Source organism: Macrosteles quadrilineatus, unplaced genomic scaffold (assembly GCF_028750875.1).
Source record: "Macrosteles quadrilineatus isolate MER2022 unplaced genomic scaffold, UCM_ALF_1.0 Scaffold_4__1_contigs__length_99947679, whole genome shotgun sequence".
Lineage (NCBI taxonomy): Eukaryota > Metazoa > Arthropoda > Insecta > Hemiptera > Cicadellidae > Macrosteles > Macrosteles quadrilineatus.
In genome coordinates, this window is record NW_026542597.1 from 60,695,624 (window position 1) to 60,716,625 (window position 21,002).

At 36.6% G+C, this 21,002-nt stretch overlaps 1 protein-coding gene across 2 annotated transcripts in view; it reads left to right on the forward strand.

The window, feature by feature from the left end:
- LOC128992058 (protein trachealess-like) overlaps positions 1–21,002 on the forward strand; it is a 211,461-nt gene that overhangs the window by 84,186 nt on the left and 106,273 nt on the right. Inside the window, exon 3 of one of the 2 annotated variants that reach the window (XM_054415439.1) lies at positions 12,620–12,667. The exons of the other annotated variant lie outside the window; for it this stretch is intronic. Within the exon in view, the coding sequence (XP_054271414.1) occupies positions 12,620–12,667 (48 nt within the window). The remainder of the gene's footprint in view (positions 1–12,619; positions 12,668–21,002) is intronic. 2 annotated transcript variants of the gene reach the window in all.

Consider the following 21,002-nt stretch of genomic DNA (forward strand, 5'->3'; position numbering starts at 1 on the left):
TTACGTCAAATTTGATATATATTAACAACATAAAAACACACAGTTCGAATGACGTCACAAGCGACAAATCAATTTCTATATTACGTCACAAGCTATGTCAATTAACAGCCAAACTACACAGCGACACGACGTCACTGATATCAATTAATTACTCCGGTGGGAGCGACAGATTCTCCATTGGACCGTGACGTCACGGCTGTGTCAAAGTCGTTAGCCAGTTTAACGTCTCATTTGCGGCAGAGGTTCCCATGAAACGCCATGATATATGGGAGTGATCGACTGTGACGACGCCAGGTGTTCGGACGTGCGACGGTGGATCGTGTGAAGTGTCCGGTCGCGGACTTGAAACATAAGTTTAAAGATGGTAAAGTGTTTAGATTATCTCAACTGCCATTATATCTGGAAGGTAGCACTATCCCCTTAAATCGGCGTCTCCATAAAAAGCTATCAATATTTTACAAAATATTTTTAAATTAGGATGATAATGTACCACATTTTGGACTTAATACATAGGCGTATAATAGATATTGTATTAAATTATTCTTATTTTTCTCCCTCAAAAACGTACTTCCTATGACCAGACAACAACCGAACATACGTGTTTTGATCTTGGGCCCCATTATGAAGATAAAAATTTGTAAATTGCATTAAAATACTTTTTAATCCTAAAGTTTGCTTTCTTTAGGCCATGTAAGCACGAATAGTTTCACAACTTTGTAACAATTGATTCGACTTTTACCCTTAAGTGAGACCGTAGGTGGTCCAGGACCTAGGTCTTATTCTGAAGACTATGTATATTAGCTACTTCACTATAGCGAAATACACAGGTTACAGCCCAAACGCCGCTAAACCTAACACTGGGAAACACATAGCAAACTATAACGATGCAATGATACCAAGACACATGTTTACCTAATTTCTACACCACTATGTTGACTCCCAGCAGCGACTGTCAGGGCGAGTCCTTTAACCGCTCGCCGCCACGATGTATTGTCCTGCTGAGGAACAGGATCAAATATCGCTATCCTTCACCGGCGCGACACTCACATAAACATCCTTCTAGCGTCAAAACGAGCACTACGAATAAATTAGGTCGCGGCTCTAGCTTTTTGCGGCACCGTCCTCTTGTTAGGCCGCGGGAGCGTTAAACTTTTATTTTATTGCTCTCGAACGTCCACAGCTTCTTTTGTACCTAGTTTTGGGTGTCGGCAGGTGCAGGTTGCCGGAATTTGGAGGATTTGCATATGTAATTACCTGGTTAGCAGTTAGAACAGGAATTAACGTGGTGAAATTTGATACCGAGTTTATTGTGGGTTGCGGTACTCGTCGGGATGTATTCGAATGGGCCGGGGATTTGTTTACGAGTGGTAAGAGTTGACTTTTACTTTGGGTAAACCTAACTATTATATTAGTTTCATCCGAAGCTAGTCGTGTTGAAAGCTTTGGCATGATCTGTTAAGTAAGATAAATTTGGGTTTTAATTTGGTAAGCCTTGCGAAACATGTTATCACAGGTGCTTACTTAGTTCTCGAAAGACAGTGGTGTGACTAGATGAAAAAACGTTAAACAATGGTCCATTGATGCTGATTCTGTTGTAAGATACGTCGCGACGTGGAAGATTAATACTGCAGCAATAACATTTATTTAGTAATTAATTATTCTTATATCCTATATCCTATATGTGTCCTGGGGGACTATGACAAATCCTGATTTTATCCGGATTGGTTTTCCTGGTATCGCTCATAATCTTTGCTGAGACTAGACTTCTTTTGATTATCCATCCACAATCCCGAATGACAAATGAATCGTTTAGTAATTACTATTACATTGTGGACATCAATACAACAAACTCTGCTATAATGGTAAGCTGTTTTATTGTGATAAACTCAAAATAGTATCTCTTTATTTTCTAGTAAAATAATAATCTATTTAAAACATAAAGGCAAACTTGGCCCATCTCTATAAATAACAGCACAAAACTATCAAAACCAAACAGTTACAAGAATAATTAATAAATAACCATGTACATCCTTAGCAATTGCAACAGTAAAAATACAATATATTCCAAAAACCCCCTTAAATTACCAAAAGATCACAACCTAATAATTCTGAAATTCTCATCTCGAGCTCACTTTGCTCCAAATATTTAGCTAATCTAGAAAATCCCCCAACCACGAAACGTCCCAACAACAGGAGCTAGCGAGAAGGAATGTCCCCGAGGTATTGTGGACCAGAGTGGTGCATAGATATGAGAACTGGCACTGGGCTACTACCGTAATGATGTACATTCACACCTTGATTTAATAACTAAACTATTATTGTGTCATCTGTGAGACGCCAGCGTGTCCAACAGACAGACAGACACACACACGCACACTGACGTACAAACCTACACACACAAACTCACGTACACGTACACAGCACTCACGTACACCACGGGTCACGTACACGTGTTTACACTTTGTTTCTGGGCTTTGCCGCCAGTTACTGTTTGAGGTTGGTGTTTGCCGCTCGTTTGGAACATTTTGGAGGGAGTTTCCAATTGTTTTATTGAAATAACGGGATTTCGAGTTGAAATATTTACGAATGGTTTCCGTGATGGTAAAATACTGTTGTAAAAAGTTAAAGTTTTGATGTTCGGTTTATTATTTGAAATTATATTTTGATTAATTCTAAGGATGCAATATTAGGAAAGAATGTTGATAGATACCTTAATTCTGTCAATTTATTCTGTGATAACGAGGATTCGAAAAAAATATTTGGTTTAAGATAAGAGAACTATATTTTGTCTTGGCAGTTACAGTTGATTTTTGAACCAAAAGAACGGCATTATCATATACATCAATAATCGTCCCTGATGGTTTGTGATTTAACTCGCTCACTGCTTGTTGAAATTGTCATTATTATCCATACATTTATGAATTATCTACAAACTTCTGGTTTCTTTTGTGGTTTTCCATAATTCTTTATCATTCTGTTGCGAAGTTTAGTGTTGTAAGAACCAATCCCTACTCAACAACATTACTCAAAGGAAAACACCGTTTTCCAATAGTATACCGCAACATACAGAATACCATCTGATAAGACCACCAAGTTAACAGTGATATATGTGCATTTATGGGAGACCTAGAGCAAGTCTAGCAGAAAGCCTCAAGATCTGTGATAAGCTTGTCCTCACTGAGCTGACAGATTGTAAATATGGCGATAATATCGAACATCTGATCGCAGCGACCACAGCGACAATCACTTTATCGCGATGTCGTCGTATCGCTGGCAGTAGGCAGGCCCCCGCTGTGCTGATGTACTGTATGTCCAATGACCAATGAAAATTGCAACAGGTCGATTCGATCTACAAGCTTTCCGGAGTTCTATTTACAATGGTTTTTGTCCTTGAAGTAAATTAATTGGCTTCAGGATATTATCGGTTGGTAAAGATTGAATAATCGCTGGTGTAATTTGATTACATTTGCGTGTTTTTTATGTTTGTTTAGATTGCATAGCGGGTAATATGTTTTTTGTAGGTTTGTTATCTATTGGATTTGTAATAAGAACTGCATAGCTAGCATACCTCTTTATTTGAAATCTAAGTGCTATCAGAGTACAATATCTATACATCAGTATAGATATTTCAAGTAACTTTAATAATTCCACTCTTATCCTCATGACTTCTTCTCTTAACACATCCCATTTCATCACCACTAGCAAAGAGGTGCCGTTGAAATATAACAAAAAGATCTTATCTTAATTATATTTCTAAGAGAGAAATAAGTTTGAGGTAGCGAAATCCAAATTGAAAACTTCCCCTATATTTTCCGCTGTGATCGGTTCTTTAAAATTTTATTTTAACTACGCAATATGCAATGAATGTATTTACAGCAATAAACTCGTTTAGAGTTTACAAAATTAATATGAACGTCATACAATTATGCCAAACTAACTACAGGGTGTATATAAAAGAATGCTGGGATAATGAATGGTAATTGCTTGGATACTAATCAAGTTAAGTAAACGTTTTATATGTCCTGTATTAGTAATTTTGACTACTATTTTATAATTTATTGATCTATCAGTTTATCACTGGATTTAGTATTGCGTTTCCCCTCTAAATGAACGCCGTTTACAAGAATTATACTTATGCTAATATTATATTCACCGTATGTAGTTTTACCTTTTACTTTCTCCCCCTATACCATAGTATATGGAGAAAGTATTGTTTTCGTCAAAATTTTCGAGTTTGAGTTTTGAGTGGATATATTCGTTTTGGGTCCCCCTGGGCCCAAAAAAGTGGTTTTCGAAGTGATGTCTGTGTGTGTGTGTGTGTGTGTGTGTGTGTGTGTGTCTGTGTGTCTGGATGTGTACAGAGCTAGAGACCACACCTGTGGTCCGATTTCGATGAAATTTGGTATGTAGGTTCTAATCCATGGTATCTCCAGGCGTTTTTTTCATTTTTTTGAAATTTTGATTTTTAATGGGGATTTTCCCATAAAAACCCATAAAAAACCGGAAAAATAGGATTTTCTCAAAAATGGCCCGAACGATTTTGATAAAAACTTAGTATGTTGTAGCCCTTTAAATTCTGAATAAAATAACACAAATCCCATATCTGTAAAAATTACGGTTCAAAAGTTATGGTCAAATATGTTATTTTCCCATTAAACACCCCATAAAATAACGAAAAATAGGATTTTAGAAAAAAAACCCGGCTTTGATCTAACATAGTATGTTATAGTCCTTACAGTTTTGATAGTTTTTTTTTATTTTTTAGAATTTATTATTTTTAATGGGGATTTTCCCATAAAACCCCATAAAAAAACGGAAAATACGATTTTTCCAAAAAGGCCCGAACGATTTTGATAAAAATTGAGTATGTTGTAGTCCTTTATATTCTGAACAAAATGGTACAAATCCCATTTCTGTAAAAATTACGGTTCAAAAGTTATTGTAAATTATGTCATTTTCCCATAAAACCCCCATAAAATAACAGAAAAATCGGATTTTCCCAAAAATGGCCCGAACGATTTTGATAAAAAAATTAGCATATTATAGTCCTTTAAATTCTGAACAAAATTGTACAAATCCCATTTGCGTATATTTACCCTCACCCACTTACACATGATAAAGGTTGTTGACAAACTTGTGGGAGAAAGTATGTGTCAGAATGCTGATACCGTTTATTTATAATCGTGTCAGTAAATTAAGTTTGATTTTGACTAAACCAGTAAACCAACATCCGTGAGTTTGCACATACTAATTGTGCATTGTAAGTGCACGATATCCTGAATGTTATGCATTGTGTCTAAACAAAATATAAGACGTTTCTTATAGACGAAAATATATAATGCAAATTCGGTTTAAATAAAAAAAAAAAATTTTTAGATTAATTTCAAGCAATAAAAATTAAATAAAAAAACGAAACTAGAACCATCTTAGCTTGGTCAGCTCACTTTGTGAGACATCCACCAGTCTGTCGTCACATCCATAATTCACACAGACTGTTCTAGTTACTGTCACGTCCAAAGTCCAGCTGAGCTAACGTAATACTACTTAGCTAACTGTAAGCCACATTAGCCGTAATAGCCGCTACACGCTACACGCTGAGCATATGCAAGTAGTACGGCCGCGTAGTGCTCTGTGGAGACCTGCGCAGTGCTGCGGGGACCTGCGCAGTGCTGTGTCGAGGCCTGCGTAGTAGTCCGTCTCCCGCGGCGGCGCGAATCTCACTCTGGGAACTGGGCTATCAGGAATGCCTGGGATTGAGATGATTATTTAAAATTTACTGATTTAGTGCTGCATTATTTAGTGATTAGTAATACGGGATTGAACTTACGAACAAAATCTTTTTGATCATATTTTTTGCATAAATTTCATACATACACAATAACCACATCGCGACTGTACATCTACTAACAACTATCATCAACTATCTTAAAGATCGCACAAATAACTACTTTTAGTGGTATTGTACCATTATGAAATCAACTAAGTTAAAATTCATATTGTGATGTCCTTCTCTATTCAAGGATATGGCGTTTGATGCAAAAAATGTTCTTGATAATTATATATCGTGTTTAAGCTTATTTCAACATTGATCTACTACAGAAAATTCTATTACAGGGTACTTTGTGATATAGTGTATGCATGGTGTCTGATTTCATTTTTTAACATAATTCACACATTTATTCCAGTTATTAAATCTCGATAGATCCCCTCTTTGATAAAATACTTAGCATACTTATTCCTTGCTCAATTAGTGTTGTAACGGATACGACCATACAACGTATGGACTAGGACTGCACTCTTTAAGGATGTTTACAGCCTTCAAATAGTCTTAAAATATTTGCCAGTCAAACCATGCAAAAGTATACAGTGTGAATAATTTACAAATAAGGTATCAGTGTGGTTAATGATTTCTTTTGAGTGAACGGTATGATAAAGTCTTACTCAATTTCCTTTAAACATAAAAAATTACTTTCAACACAAATTATTTGATCAATACCCTCTCTAACGCAACTTTAACTTCCACCACTTGAATCTTCGCGACAGTTGCGAAAATCCCGAAACCCTCCGAGCGTTCTCAGACACTCGAGCGACAAAAACCGCTACCTTCAACTTCCGCCAGCAGGTGGCGCAGATTGAGACCTCTCTAATCCCTTGTTCCACTCAATGTTTGTCGTTAATCGGCGACCCTGTAGCCAGGGTGACAAAGAGGTTCGCACCTCTACAATGTGTCAGGTCGAACGTAAACATCGCATTGTCGACACACATTAATCCACTCCGAGGCTGCTGTTTTGGCGGGTAGGGTGCCGAAAACCGAGGGTGATAATTATTTTCGAATAAAACGGTGCGTTGGTTTCGCAAAGGTATGCGTGTCATCGTGGTGATTGAGTGCTTGTAGGTTTTACTAGACAGTGTGAACTTCGATAATAGATTCTAGATTGTTTTAGTATTATTGTGTAATGTAAAGTGTGTTAAGGTTTGTTCATGAGTTGTTTGGGTTTATGTTATGTGTATTGAAAAGAAAAAGTTTCCATTAGCTCATATACTTCATTTACATTAAGTACATGTATACACTCCAATAATCAGGATGGTCATTAGGTTAGTTATAATATGATTTGTTTGTATTTACACTTACATGAATACCTCGTGTTATTGGAATATTTTTATAGGTGATCGATTGAGAATAGACGTTACAATAATGATAGGAATAGGTAAAATGTTGATATAATTATTATATGCATTTCACACTTTTAGGTAAATACAATGGTGTAGTCTATAGTTTGTAAATATGATAGTATCGTGTTATTATTGGACTTTTTAACCTTAAGATGGTGGGACACTCCCACGACTTGCTAGACGAATACAAATTTGTCATAATATTTCATTAGTATTTGTGTTTTTTTTTTTTTTATACAAATGTATATTTTTTTAAACGTTATTAATCTTTGAATTTTACAAACAACAGTACAATTTATACTCATTCAGGTAAAAACATTCGTTCGGATGTGAGTTTTTAATGCATCATACACTGTGTAGTTTTACCACCAGCAAAGGTATACGCGTAATAGTATATGATGTTTTATATTGGAGAAAATTAAGCAATTATTTCGACGGTAAACACCACCTTCCACCGTGGCACTGACGATGCTGACAACAGTACTATGCTAATTACGTTGTTATTGGCAACATGTAGTATAAGTAGGGAAGCGTGAAAGGTCATGAGATAAAAAAAATTGCAAGGTAATGTAATTATGCTATATTATAATATTTTGACCATACCATTGGAAGTTCCTTCTCCGCCACGTTAACGGTGTGTACGAACCAGGAATACGAACGTAAAAATAAACGTACTGTCCCACTGTAAAACTTATACTGTGATTTAAATTCAGGGGGTTTGTTAAGAATATTCTATACAATTAGTTAGTAAATTTTGCATCTGATTAAACTACGTAAAACACTCTCTCCATCGTGAGGAACACTTAATTGGAAACCTAATTCTGTGATCTGAATATGAGGATTTAATTTGGAATATTTTGTACAAGACTGTACACGATTTAACATTCTAGGATATTTTTATGCATAGTTCTGTTTTTTTTTGTTTTTTTTTTTGTATACTGGAATCGTATTTACAGAAAAGCTAGCAAGGAGTACCTAAAATAAAAACATATTCTATTTTTGTCACATAATAGATAATACAAAACTTGGTAAATTTGCATGTAGTCCAATGACTTTAAAAATCAAGCAGATTAAAGTAAATAAAATACTAAATCTACTATTTTATCAGGAATTAACTGCCTATATGTATACCTGGATTTTTCAACACTCTTATTTTAAAATTGACTATTTAGAAGTGTTACTTGATTATGATGTTTCGTCATCACTTCAGCCCACCACGGCAGTGTCTTAGCCCCCTTCTATTTAACATGCAGATTGGCTTATGCTTCAACATTGCTGTCACCGACTACTAATTTAGATCTGCTTCCGTCTCAGAAACCTCTATTTACTGAGCCTTCTGTTTGTTTGGTCCCAATGGAACAACTGGTTTATCATTAGCAATTGATCCATCGAGAAGATAGTTTATCATCGTATCTTCTAAGATGAGCAAGAAATCTGTCAAAAAGGGTATTTCCACATTTTCACAAACGGGAAAAGGTATTCTTATCACTCGTACATGACTTACTTACTATGTTAGCACAAACCCCACATTTACACATTTATTACATTTCTTAATGTAAAAGAAACTAGCCAATAAAAAGACCGATTTATAAACCCTGGAATAAACCTTTAGAAGAATTCAAAACAACTACTTTCAAGATTTACATTCGAAAATTCCTGTCTAAAACTAAACAATGACTAAGTTACTAAACGAAACCGTAGACACAATGGAGTTATTAAAACATAATGAATCTTTTCAACTACAAATTGAGGGTGTATTGAATAGACCAAGATAGAGAAGGCTGTGGAGGGGGTACCGAGACGGGGAGGGAACTAACCCTTTGGTAGGCAGTGGTTCGTCGGTACATGTGGCAGTGGTTGTACAAGATATAGTGGTGGCTGTGGTGCACAAGTGGTTTTTGAGTGACATTTATGGAAGGGGTTTTCGAGTTAGGAAAATTCAACTTGTTTCAATACAGGTAAATATTACTAGGTTGTAATCTTCATCTGGAGTTTAAAATAATTGTTTCTTATCCGTGTACTGTGTTAGGCTTTGTAAGCGATGTTATGGTGTCTTTTAAAAAGAAGCTAATTGAAAGATTTTAAATTTTATGTGACGATTATTGTTTTATTATTGTGATATTGGCAGTTTCTTAGTAATTTTTTAAAGACATTTATATAATGGTACCTTGGTTTGTTTAATTTAAAATAATCTTTGCGTTGGTAAATCAAATCCATTTTAACCTAATGAAGTCATTGTATGACTCATAGTAATTTATTTGAATTTTGTTCATATATATGAAGTTTTGTTTGATTATAAATTGTCATGAGTTTAATTAGTTTGTTTACGTGGATAAGTGGTTGTATTATTCCTTTTAAAATATTAAATGAACTAACAATAAATTTTACCCCGTTGATGGTAAACTATTTTAGTGAATGTTCATTCAGTAACTTTAGTAAACATATTTTATGTACATATAGTGTTTGTTTTTGGCCTTTACGCATTAAAATGACTATCAAACACCTTTGTGCAATTAAATAATTTTATAACCTTTTAAATAGCTTCAATTGGTTTTCTTTTCAAAATTATAAAATATAATATACTGTAATAGCAGATAATGGTTTAACATGTTTGATCATAAAATCTTTTTTGACACAACACGATTATTCATATTAACTAAAATAATCCGCAATACGAAACAACAAAGTCAACTTCATAAAATTAAAACTACCTTACAAATTTAAATCCACTCAAACAATTTCCAAAAAGAAACAATCGCAAAAGACGCGCGAAGATTCCCACCCCTGTAATAAATAGCTGGTGTAAAGCGAACAAACAATCCACTGAATTAGCAACAGATTGAAACTGAAACATTACATCGGTGGCAACTCGCAATAGGAAGTCAGCTGATCAACATGCATCTGCAAATAGTCACCATAAATTGCCTTCACCCCTGCAAAGTTAGATTGTCTTCTCCCTCGGTCTTCATTTGACTCTGGACACCCACCCCCTCCCACCCCCACTGTATCTCTCTCTCTCTCTCTCTCTCCCGTCAGATATTCTATTGTACCTGGGACATGCTTTGATTTTGATTGATACCAGATCACAGCCCTTGAGTTCTTGACGACGTAACGAATCAGAAGCCGTTGGTCGTTTGAATGTGGGAATTCGTGGGTGGAGTGGATTTGGATGAGGTTATGTGGGAAATGTCAAGTAGGACAAGAAAAATGTTCACTTGAGGTTTCATATAAATGTGTCCGTTATTGTTTTCAGTGAAAATCCCCAAGAAATTGTTTTTAAACTGTGTCTTTATTGTTTACAGGAATCGTGGGCGATAATGTTGTAAATGTATATATTATTATGAGGTATTATATTCTGTAATACAGTAGGACCGCGATAACAAGACTCTCACGGGGATTATTAAAAAAGACTTGTTATCAGGGTTAACTTCTTTTTTGAGGTGACTTGTTATCGTGGGTCTTGTTATCAAGGTTCCACTGTAAATAGAATAGTTGATTTACTATTTAATAGCCTATTGATTACTCTGATGGCTATGATAAAAATAAATGAAAAACAATTAAACACATCATAACGAATTGGGATAAATTAAATGTTTGTTTTACCCAACACTGTAAAATATAGCTATGCCTCAAAGTTTTAGTGCTCATTTAATAATTAAAATTTCCGATTCTATGCTGCGAAAAGTAACTGAATAGTTCAGAACTGGACTGAACTTTGCTTGCCAATAATTGGGCTTCAAAAACATGTTCCTAGAAAAGGAAACAGCTGGTCAGTACGTGAACATAGCTATAGATGTCATCTTACCTCATACTGCACTGCATTCACCATATTTTTAAAACAATGTTTAATATTTTAATTTAAATTATTCACTACAGTGCATCACCGTTTTATCAAGGTGATTAAATACAAATTTTAGTTGCATGAGGGATGTATTTGGTACCAAACTTTGAAACAAATCAATCAAACACTTAGTAAAAAACATCAAACATCAATGAAAAGTATCCAAAATCAAAATTTACCTACACACGATTACTGTCAACCTGTTTCCAACTAGGAACAATCTTAAGCAAATTGGATCCAATCCCCAACAAATTAACCACAACTATTTATACCTAACTGCTAGTGTCTCGTAACGAATGTAGATGAAGGGAGGCAAGTATAGGGTGGGGAGTAGCTAGTGTGTTATTAGCCTCAGCCGGTTCACCCTTTCGCACCCCGGATAATAAGGGAGTGAGGGCCACACCGGTCATTATACATGACCTTGACCTCCAAGTCTCCCCTGGGGGCCACCTGTAGTTCCGGGGGCGGGAGATATTGAAAAAGGTGGGAAGAGGGAGCTGATCCCTTGGGCTGTTTGCCTAGTTAAGTGGTCATTGGACTTTGTGTTTTTGAATGATTTAGGGAACGAGTGACAACAAATAATACTTTGGCGGTAGAATAATATTCTGAGTATATGTGAATTGTTTGAAATACGAGTGTCTGTAGATAAGTACGTATAATGTTTTCTTAAAAACATGTCAGATTTATTCCCCTAAAAACATTTGTTTTAACGAGAACTTAAATTTGCTGCTTCAGGGAAGGGAAAGAGGTGTGTTTTTTGTACAGTATAACGTTAATGGTATACAATAGTATAAAATATAAATTTGACAAATTTGATCCAAATACATATACATAAGCCAGCTAACTACGACAGTTTACTATTTATCCAAAAGAGTGACATGGGAATTTAAAATGTACAGTTTTTTCATTCGCACAGTAGTAGGCTATATCAACGCAATATTCCTACAACGTGAACTAGTTTATACAAAATATCGACGAAGGCTTATCTACATAAAAGAAGATGATTGAAAGGTGTCAAAAGACAAAGCTTCTTGACAATACTTTGCTGTCTTGCGTCTGGTCTGTGATGCGAACTTGCAGTTTCAACATAGGTGGTATTTTTGTGATGTTTCTAGCTACATTAGTCAAATGTAAAGACCAGGGAATCATGGAATAATACTATCTGCAAACTGTTAGATACAATTATTGCACCATTTATCTTTCAGCATCTCCAGATTGGTCATGAATTAATTTTGGTCACTTTAAAGTACCAAGAATGGTAATATATCCTTAGGGCCTCTTAGATTTATACATATGTAATTAGCTGTATCCTGGAACTTCCCGATACTTCCCGAGCGATTTAATATGGGTTAGAACTACTCCCAACCTACCATAAAGCGGATGAATCAGGTAAACACTGATTTGACAGCTACATTTGTCCCTTTTTTAGATTTTACATTATTGAAACAATGCAGGCATATACTATAATCTCGTACTTTAAATTATACATAGTTTGTAAGTTGTAACATATCATTACTTCGTTTATATTCTTCTAGACAGTAGAGGTAGGCCAAAGGCCGGAGAAGCGAAATTTCGCCACTCTCTAAATGTCATCTTCTGTTGCAGGAAACCCTCGGCGGACGACGTCGGGCATCCCAACTCCGTGAACGCTCGGTGAGTAACATCCATCCATCTACCAGAGGAAACTTCACAATAGTCCAACATAAAACAGGGAAAAGTTGACAAATATGACTGATACCTACCAAAACCAATTTAACTATAAAATCGTGGAAATATAACATGGGGGTAGGTGGCACTCAGAAAAAGCTGCAACGCAATGTAGTTCACATTAATAAGGGAATCGTCACTATGAAAATAATTCTAGAAACGCAAATATTTGTCCATATAGCTAATGTAGGCCTACCTACCCATTTCGAAGGATTAGACAATACTTTAAGCTACGGGCAACAGCATGTTTGTTAAGGTCTTTTTGCAGTTGTCATCCATGATTGCTCAAAATAATTCCATGATTGGAGATTTTTAAGTTCATAATTTGGTGAGCTATGATTAATATTGCAGACATAAAAGAGGCGAGTCGGTAACGCGACTACGAATTCAAGTCAGAAAAGTCTGCAGTCGGGAGGTCTTTTAAAAAGAGGGCCGCCCCTATTAAAATTACTGTGTGATAGTTAGATTAGGTTAGGTTGGGTGTGATTAGGCTAGGCTAGGTTAGGTTAGTTTAGCGTCACCTCCATTCCCATAAAGGTAAATTGACAAAATTGGGACCATCTTCTTGAAAATCCCTTCCTTGCCAACCACGTGCTTCGGTTGATTCGTGCCACGCCATGCACACAATTACAAGATCACGCAACGTTGGAAAGATCAAAATACAAAGCAGATAGAAAAACACAAGCCCCGTTCTCAAATAAACTAACAACCATACCAAGTTGTAATAACCAGCCGACATTGTTATGTAGCCATAATGAGGGAAGGAGCGTATTCCGTGTGGCGGTGGTGGTAGACCTGGTGAAGTGTGATTGACAGTTGGTAGCAATGCAGACAAAGGGTCAGGTGCAAACTATTAGCATACGAGGACCGTTCCGACCATTCCGCTCCTGTGATGTGACCGCTCTTGTCGCTCTGTTTAGGAAATGCCGAGGTGAATCAAGGCGACAGCGTGTTCTTGTAGTTGTGACTCTACAAACTGGCCATTTACATGAAAAAATTAACTTTCAGGAGAAAAAAAGGTTTGGTAGGTGGCACTAAGAAGAAGCCGCTTCGTAATGAAGTTGACGTTGATAAGCTTAAAACCATGCTACAAACGCAAATATTTGTCTGTAACTTATTTAACTACCCATATAGAAGGATAGAAGTCAATGTTTGAAGGCCCTCTAAACCAGATGAAGGTCTAATATAAGTTTTCGATATAAAAATAGGGTTTCAGTGCTTAGTACCAAGTACTGTACAGCGACAGTTGATGTAGAACATAGAACAATCGGGTTTCGTATCTGTCTTGTTAAGAAATTTCATGATGCGGATAGCTCCGGATAACTGAATTTGAGCAAACATGATTTATCATCTTGTGATAAAAGTTTGTCAGTACCCTTTTCTTATAGTTTTGTACCTCTTCCACTTTCAACTATCTCAAGAGCGCTGTCATGTATCCTCCAAAAATTATCGGTCTACAAGTACCGAATGATCATAGAGGTATACCTTTCACATAAGTATAATGTGTATGGTTTTAAAAATCATGCATCAGCATGACGAACTATTTTTTGGGTTTTCTGCCGGTTCAGGAATATATTTATTTGTTAGAACTAAGTTCTCTCGATGAATAATTTATTGTTTTAATGTGTCCTGTAATTGTGACTTACGACCAAGTTTTGACTTGTAAATCGTTACTAGAGAAGATGTCAATCTTGGTTGCTACAGGAAGATAAAATACTGTTATTGCAAGAGAGCAGTATAGAACAGCTAAACTAAAAGTATCCCGAAGACACAACCGGCTTCTACATCCACACATACGGTCCTTTCACACGTAACGAGGCAATGATGGAAATCACTTTGCGATCCGCAGTACATTCACCAGCCACAAATTTCAGTTTGAACTCGGACCGTATTTTAATACATGAAGTGATTAAACCGCCACAGCAACAAAGGCCGATTACAGATAGAGATAATCGGGCGAGTATCGGGGCGTGAGATCGCTTATTATTTAGTGTTTGCCCAAAACAAGTCCAAATGAAGGTTATTACCGACAAGCCGTTATTAAACACCTTCTCTAACAAAGTGTTCGGACCGGCGAGCGACCGTATTTTACCTGGGCAAAATACACGGTTCTCGCCCTGTAAATAGTGATTTGCCGGCTGAGCAAGCCCACTCGCCCACTTTACAGTCCATTTTGACGAAATTATTCGAAAATATGACGCTACTCAATTACTTTCGGCGAGGTTCGTTAGGTGATTGTCTCCCACGGGTTTGAGTTATTTACTCGTTTCTCCTAGAGGTTAAACTTGGGTGAAAGTTAGACTTGGATGCTTCCTTATAAAAAAAAAAAACACACACACACACATTCTCACATAAAGTTCTATGATCATTCAAAGGATGTATGCGTCAATGAGCTACTCTTACAGTACATTAAAATAAGCTGAGAGTTCTAGCCGTAGAAGTTAAAAGGCTCCAAACAGGACAATTTTGTTACCTAAGGAGAGTTGAATATTTTATAACAATATCCAATAAGAGATGTAGCAAATCTGAAAATAGTTCTTAGTGCTCCTTAAATGAACGTACAGGGCATATTTACAAAATACAAATGTTTGTCAATAATCATATCATCAAGTCTCTAAAATTTCGGTGGACCTAGAGTGGTGTCAGCGTTACATTTTATCCATTTATTAATACCGTAACTTACGAGTCATAAAGTATGCTATTAGTCCAGTCAAGGAATGAGGTGTAGAGTGCGTGAGCAGGTAACTAAGCGATTCCTTCAGAAACTTGTTCAGGGGGCTTAGGGTGTTAACATACCAAAAGTCCTGACTCCTAGGTGGTGAGCCAGGGGGTGGAGGGGGGAAAAAGGGGGGGAGAAAGGTACGCATTTTGGGTTTTTTGATTATATCTCGAAAACTATCAACTTTTTGTATACTATAGTAAATTATAAAATTGAAGAAGATTAAATTTTCTACAAGGAAAAGTATATAATGTGTTTATTTTGGTTCAACAGATTACGAGTTATAACTTATTTAATTGATATCTTATTAAAATCTCCTTCCATAAGAAATACATGTAAATTAGTATGCGAAATGGGGCGAATCCTATCCACCCAAAGGAAATATAAATGATATTCTGGAAATCTTGACAAAATATCCAGTAATTTGACACTTTGATCATTAAAATTGATCCAAAATTAAGGCGAGGGCGAGGTAACAAAATGTCGAGTTTTGGTGTTTTTTTATTGGAAATATAAAAAAAACCTTAAATCATCCCATTTTTAAACGCTCACCCTCGCTTTAATTTTTGACAAAATTTCATGATTAAAGTGTCAAATTACTGGAAATTTTGTCAAGATTTCCAGAATATCAGTTATATTTCCTTTGGGCGGATAGGATTCGCCCCATTTCGCATACTAATTTACATGTATTTCTTATGGAAGGAGTATTTTAATAAGATATCAATTAAATAAGTTATAACTCGTAATCTGTTGAACCAAAATAAACACATTATATACTTTTCTTGTAGAAAATTTAATCTTCTTCAATTTTATATTTTACTATAGTATACAAAAAGTTGATAGTTTTCGAGATATAATCAAAAAACCCAAAATGCGTACCTTTCCCCCCCCCTTTTCCCCCCCTCCACCCCCTGGCTCACCACCTAGGAGTCAGGACTTTTGGTATGTTAACACCCTAAGCCCCCTGAACAAGTTTCTGAAGGAATCGCTTAGTTACCGGCTCACGCACTCTACACCTACTTTTGGATCATTCATTGACTGGACTATATAGCTTATAGGTAGGCTTAAGTCGTCCTTTTAGTTTTGTTTCTTATAAATGAGGTGCATACAATCGAAATCAGTTTGAAATCGAATTGACGTCAGCACACTCCGTCGATGGAACAATTCAACTTCTAAATTAACACGGGAATGTACCTTTTAATCTTCGTAGTCAATGGTTTTAATGCATCACAACTGTCCATATTTTCACTAAACCTTGTCAACAACATTTCCAACGATAAAGTCGTCTAACAGTAGTATCGGGAACGTGTCCGGCTTCTAAAAGCCCGCGGTGTGAGCGGCACGTCGATATCACGCGATCGACAGCAATTAGCAGATGTTTTGAGAAACTAATATTCTGATAACGGCGAGCTCAAAGCGAGCGATAGGATCCCTTAATTTTCCACAAATTGATGGAAAATGTGGCGAGAGGAGCAGGAGACTGGAAGGCAAGAGCCTCAGCTCGGCGCTGATGAGATATCGGTACCTCCTCCAAGGTCAGCCCCCCAATCAAAGTTTCGGTCGAAAACTAATTTAAGTAGATGAGAATAATGCATATTAAGATCGGAGGGAGGATCGGGACTAATAATAGGGGGGAGGTTTGCAGGTAATGAATTGAGCGTCGTAATCATCAGACGCGACCTCGGTTGTAATCGAATTAAAACTGTTTGTGGGAACCGAGGACTGAGGTTCGAGGTTTGGATTGTGAGGTGTGCGAATGTAGATGTGATTATTGTATGTGAAGGAACGATTGTGATGAATAATCGTATTAGACTATAAGTAAAACAATCGATTTAATACAACTGAAAACTATTTGTATTGCTTGAAAAACAAAGTGGGGTAACCGTCTTGCGAACAACAACAAAAATTAAAGTAATTTATATATTTTCTTTACTTAAAAATCACTAAAATTTTCAAAGATTAATTGTACAGTAAGTTCATTACGGTATAAACGTATATTAATGTTAACAAAACTTAATATTTTCAATTACAGAATGCTTGAACACATAGCCTATAGATGTTGAGAAGGTACGTTATACTAAAGTAACATTTAGGTTGAACTCATGTTTTTTTTTTTTCGGTACATGAAGTACTTTATGTTGGACATCCAGGCGATAATAACCGTCCTTAATGAGTGAACTCAAAATACGTGAAGCTGTTAACATTTTCACCTGATAAAAGCGTAACAATTTGACAAATTTCACCAAAACGTGTACCTTATTTAGGATTGTTATACTGTAAAAACGCTTGTATCCAACGTCCTCACAACTTTTAACCATAAACTCATTGTTGTGTGTAAAATGTCCGTGTAAATCTGTGATATGATAAGATCCACCTGAATTTTATGATCTCACAACTTACGGCTCGCGATATGTAGGCTAAGTAGCGGGATGAGACATTATACGTCACTCAGCCTGAGGCAGTGTCTCACGATCATTGTATCATTGTCCAGCCATCATTGTAGACTACTTAGCATCAACTGTACACCGAGTGGTGTGGTGGTCTGCTCGCGCTGCGTGAGGCATCGGTCACACGGCCTCCTAGAGGTGGTAGCGGTTTATACAGTTACATGTATTAAATTAGTAGCCGTGACATTGATTCGCTTGGAAACCAACTAAAAATTCAAAATAGTCAAATAATAGTATTACGATAGTGTAAACAAATCTCTTTCCTTGATTCAAGTGATTGTAGCACTTCGGAAACTTGTTGACAGAATTTCGAATGCAAATAGTGTGATTATTGGAGTTTTCCTTATATTTCAATGAGATAAACCACCACTCATAAGCGCAATGAACGAAACTGATGGGAACACGTTAATAGTTCTATCTTTTATTTTGTTTTACCTTACATCTCTTACAAATTGTATCCACTAATGTTTCTACATGTATTTCAAAAATTCTGAACAATTACGTCGTTGGAACCTTTGAGCTAAGTTACACTACATTACATTTATAAAATTCTTGCAGTTTAAAATCATATTTTGTAGGAATATATATTTGTCCATTCATGTCAGCTGATGATTAGTCGCCGTTACGTTGGTAACATTGACCGATGACGTCACATGGACCACCGGCCGAGGCTATAGTCCATCTCAGAGATGAGGCGAGGCTAATGTCGCAGCTCCGATCACAGTTTGTTTCTCCATAATGCGACATTAATGCTAACAAACAGCCTCCGCCACCGAGACATAATTAAACTTTCTCTCCAATCCCGCCGTAATGCGGATCTCATTTTTTCTGCACTAAGGAAATTAAATCGCCTCCGCCTCAAATCGATGTGATCTGTTTTTAATGAGGTAATTTTGCCTTGTGAGGTGTTTTCCAAGACGGGGAATGAATTATGGCTTGAGAATTTCTCGCGTGCTGTGAAAAGGTACGGAAGTGTATACCAGAGGGATTTCCTAGTATAGATTTTAGTGAAACGATATTTAATTTGAATAACTCCTACTCATTGTGGGCACCTGGAATCTTTGAATTCACTATATTTTTATTTTAAGAATCACTTCCTGCTAGTGCTGGAGTTATTGTTTTAACCTACCCGCTGCTTCATTCTCCATCTAAATATGTTATTATCTTCTGAACATATCACTTTCTCTATGAAACTCATACTTGCAATCATTCAATTGAGATTTAAACAACTTCTTACACCGTCATTCCGTACTGAAATGTGTCCAGTAACTAAATCGTTACAAAGGAATAAAATTCCAGTCTCAGACATTTTATATTCTCTTCCACAAGTCTTATCTTCCTCATTCCTTATAAAAATTTCAACACCAACACCCATGGATTTCAAACTACAATCCTTGTACAAATTTCAACCCTTGACGCCAATGGGCATGAGACCAAACTCTGTCCTGATCGCTAAATACTAATTATATACCTAAACAAATTATGTTCTAATCTATGTTGTTGAAAATCTCTTCACACAAATACATTTAATTACACATGGAAATGTCATGTCTTCTCAAAAACATAACCCCATTAAAATCTCAACACCCAACACCAAACGCTGCCTTAGCATCCTGATCAGCTAATGCCCACGAAGAAACTCCATTCTATTACTCACCAACTCTTCACCAAAGTCTTTTACATAACCAAGTCACCAAAACATCACCACGTCCAAATCTTAACACCAATCGACATGACCTCAAACTCTGTCATACAGCTCTTTTGCCAAAGAGAAGGCTATGCAAATACTAATTGTATCCCTAACTCAATTTTGTTGTGTTGTTTATAATCTCTTCACACAAGAACCTTTCTTTCCTCATTGCCTTTGCATATCTTTTCAAATACAAAACCACTGCAAAATCTCAACATCAACAACACTCGCTATCCCAAAATCTGTATCACAGTATCCGGATCGTCAACCTGATCCCAGTCTCTGTTTTTATGCATTCACATAGTCAAATATTCATCTATCAACATTCAAAAAGCCTATTTTCGATATTCAAATCCTCGTTTCTCCTGAGTCCTCATAGCTGTTTCTACATACCCAATACATGAAACCCCAACTCCAGTGGACCGGATCCCAGAGTCTGACCTTGGTCCCCGTGGTACGTGAGACCACGAGTCCGTGACGTCACTTCTCATCAGCATTCTGCGCCCTGCGCCGCCCTGACCAACGCAACTCCGCTCCTAATTCAATTTAAACTAGTTTGGACAGCCTTCCTCTTCCACTCTCACTTCCGCGGCATCGGCATGCTGCCTGCGCCACGTCGTCGGTTAATTTGTGCTAATTCATTCAGAACGCAACCTCAGGGCTATAGTGGGCTACTGTCTTCATTTGGACATCGAGAGTTAGCCTTCCCGTTGTATTTATGTCTGCGTCTGGCTTTGGAGTGAAGGATGCAAGGGGTTGTCGCGGTTGGCGAGCGGTTCCAAGGTCTATGACGTTGTGTGACGTTTCTGTTTTAGGATTTGTATGGAGATTTAGATCTCTATTATCTATTGTGGTGTATAATTATAGATCGTTGCTAAACTACATGAACAATTATTGTAGTTACAATGAAAGGTTTAGGCAAAAGCTTCAACATGAAAATCTTCGGATTTCATAGTTGACATTTGTTTTAGGAAATGAACAAGACTATCGTAATCGTATGATATTGCTTTCTTATCCGTAAATGCTGAAATTCGGTCGAGAGTATAGCTTATACTCCGACTATGGCCTCCAAAACGATTGTTCGGTTCCTTCTTGTGTAGCAAATTCTATAAACATCCTCATAAAAGAAGAACCTTCTGCATACTGACTGCCAAGTAGTTTTTTGCAATATTACACACATGCGGTCAAGGATACTCCATAATACAGTAAACTAACTTTTCATGGTTTAAATTATATATCCAAATCAACCATTGAAAATTTGTCTAATTTGAACACGCTCGGCTGCCAAGTAGTTTCTACACAACTACATTATAGTGTCTACCCTGTCTACCGAAAAAAAGCTACAGTTTATCATGCATTGTTTACACAAGTCCAGTGTCTCCCAGTAGTCCTAGTATCTAACAGTGTCCGAGCAAAAACAGTGTT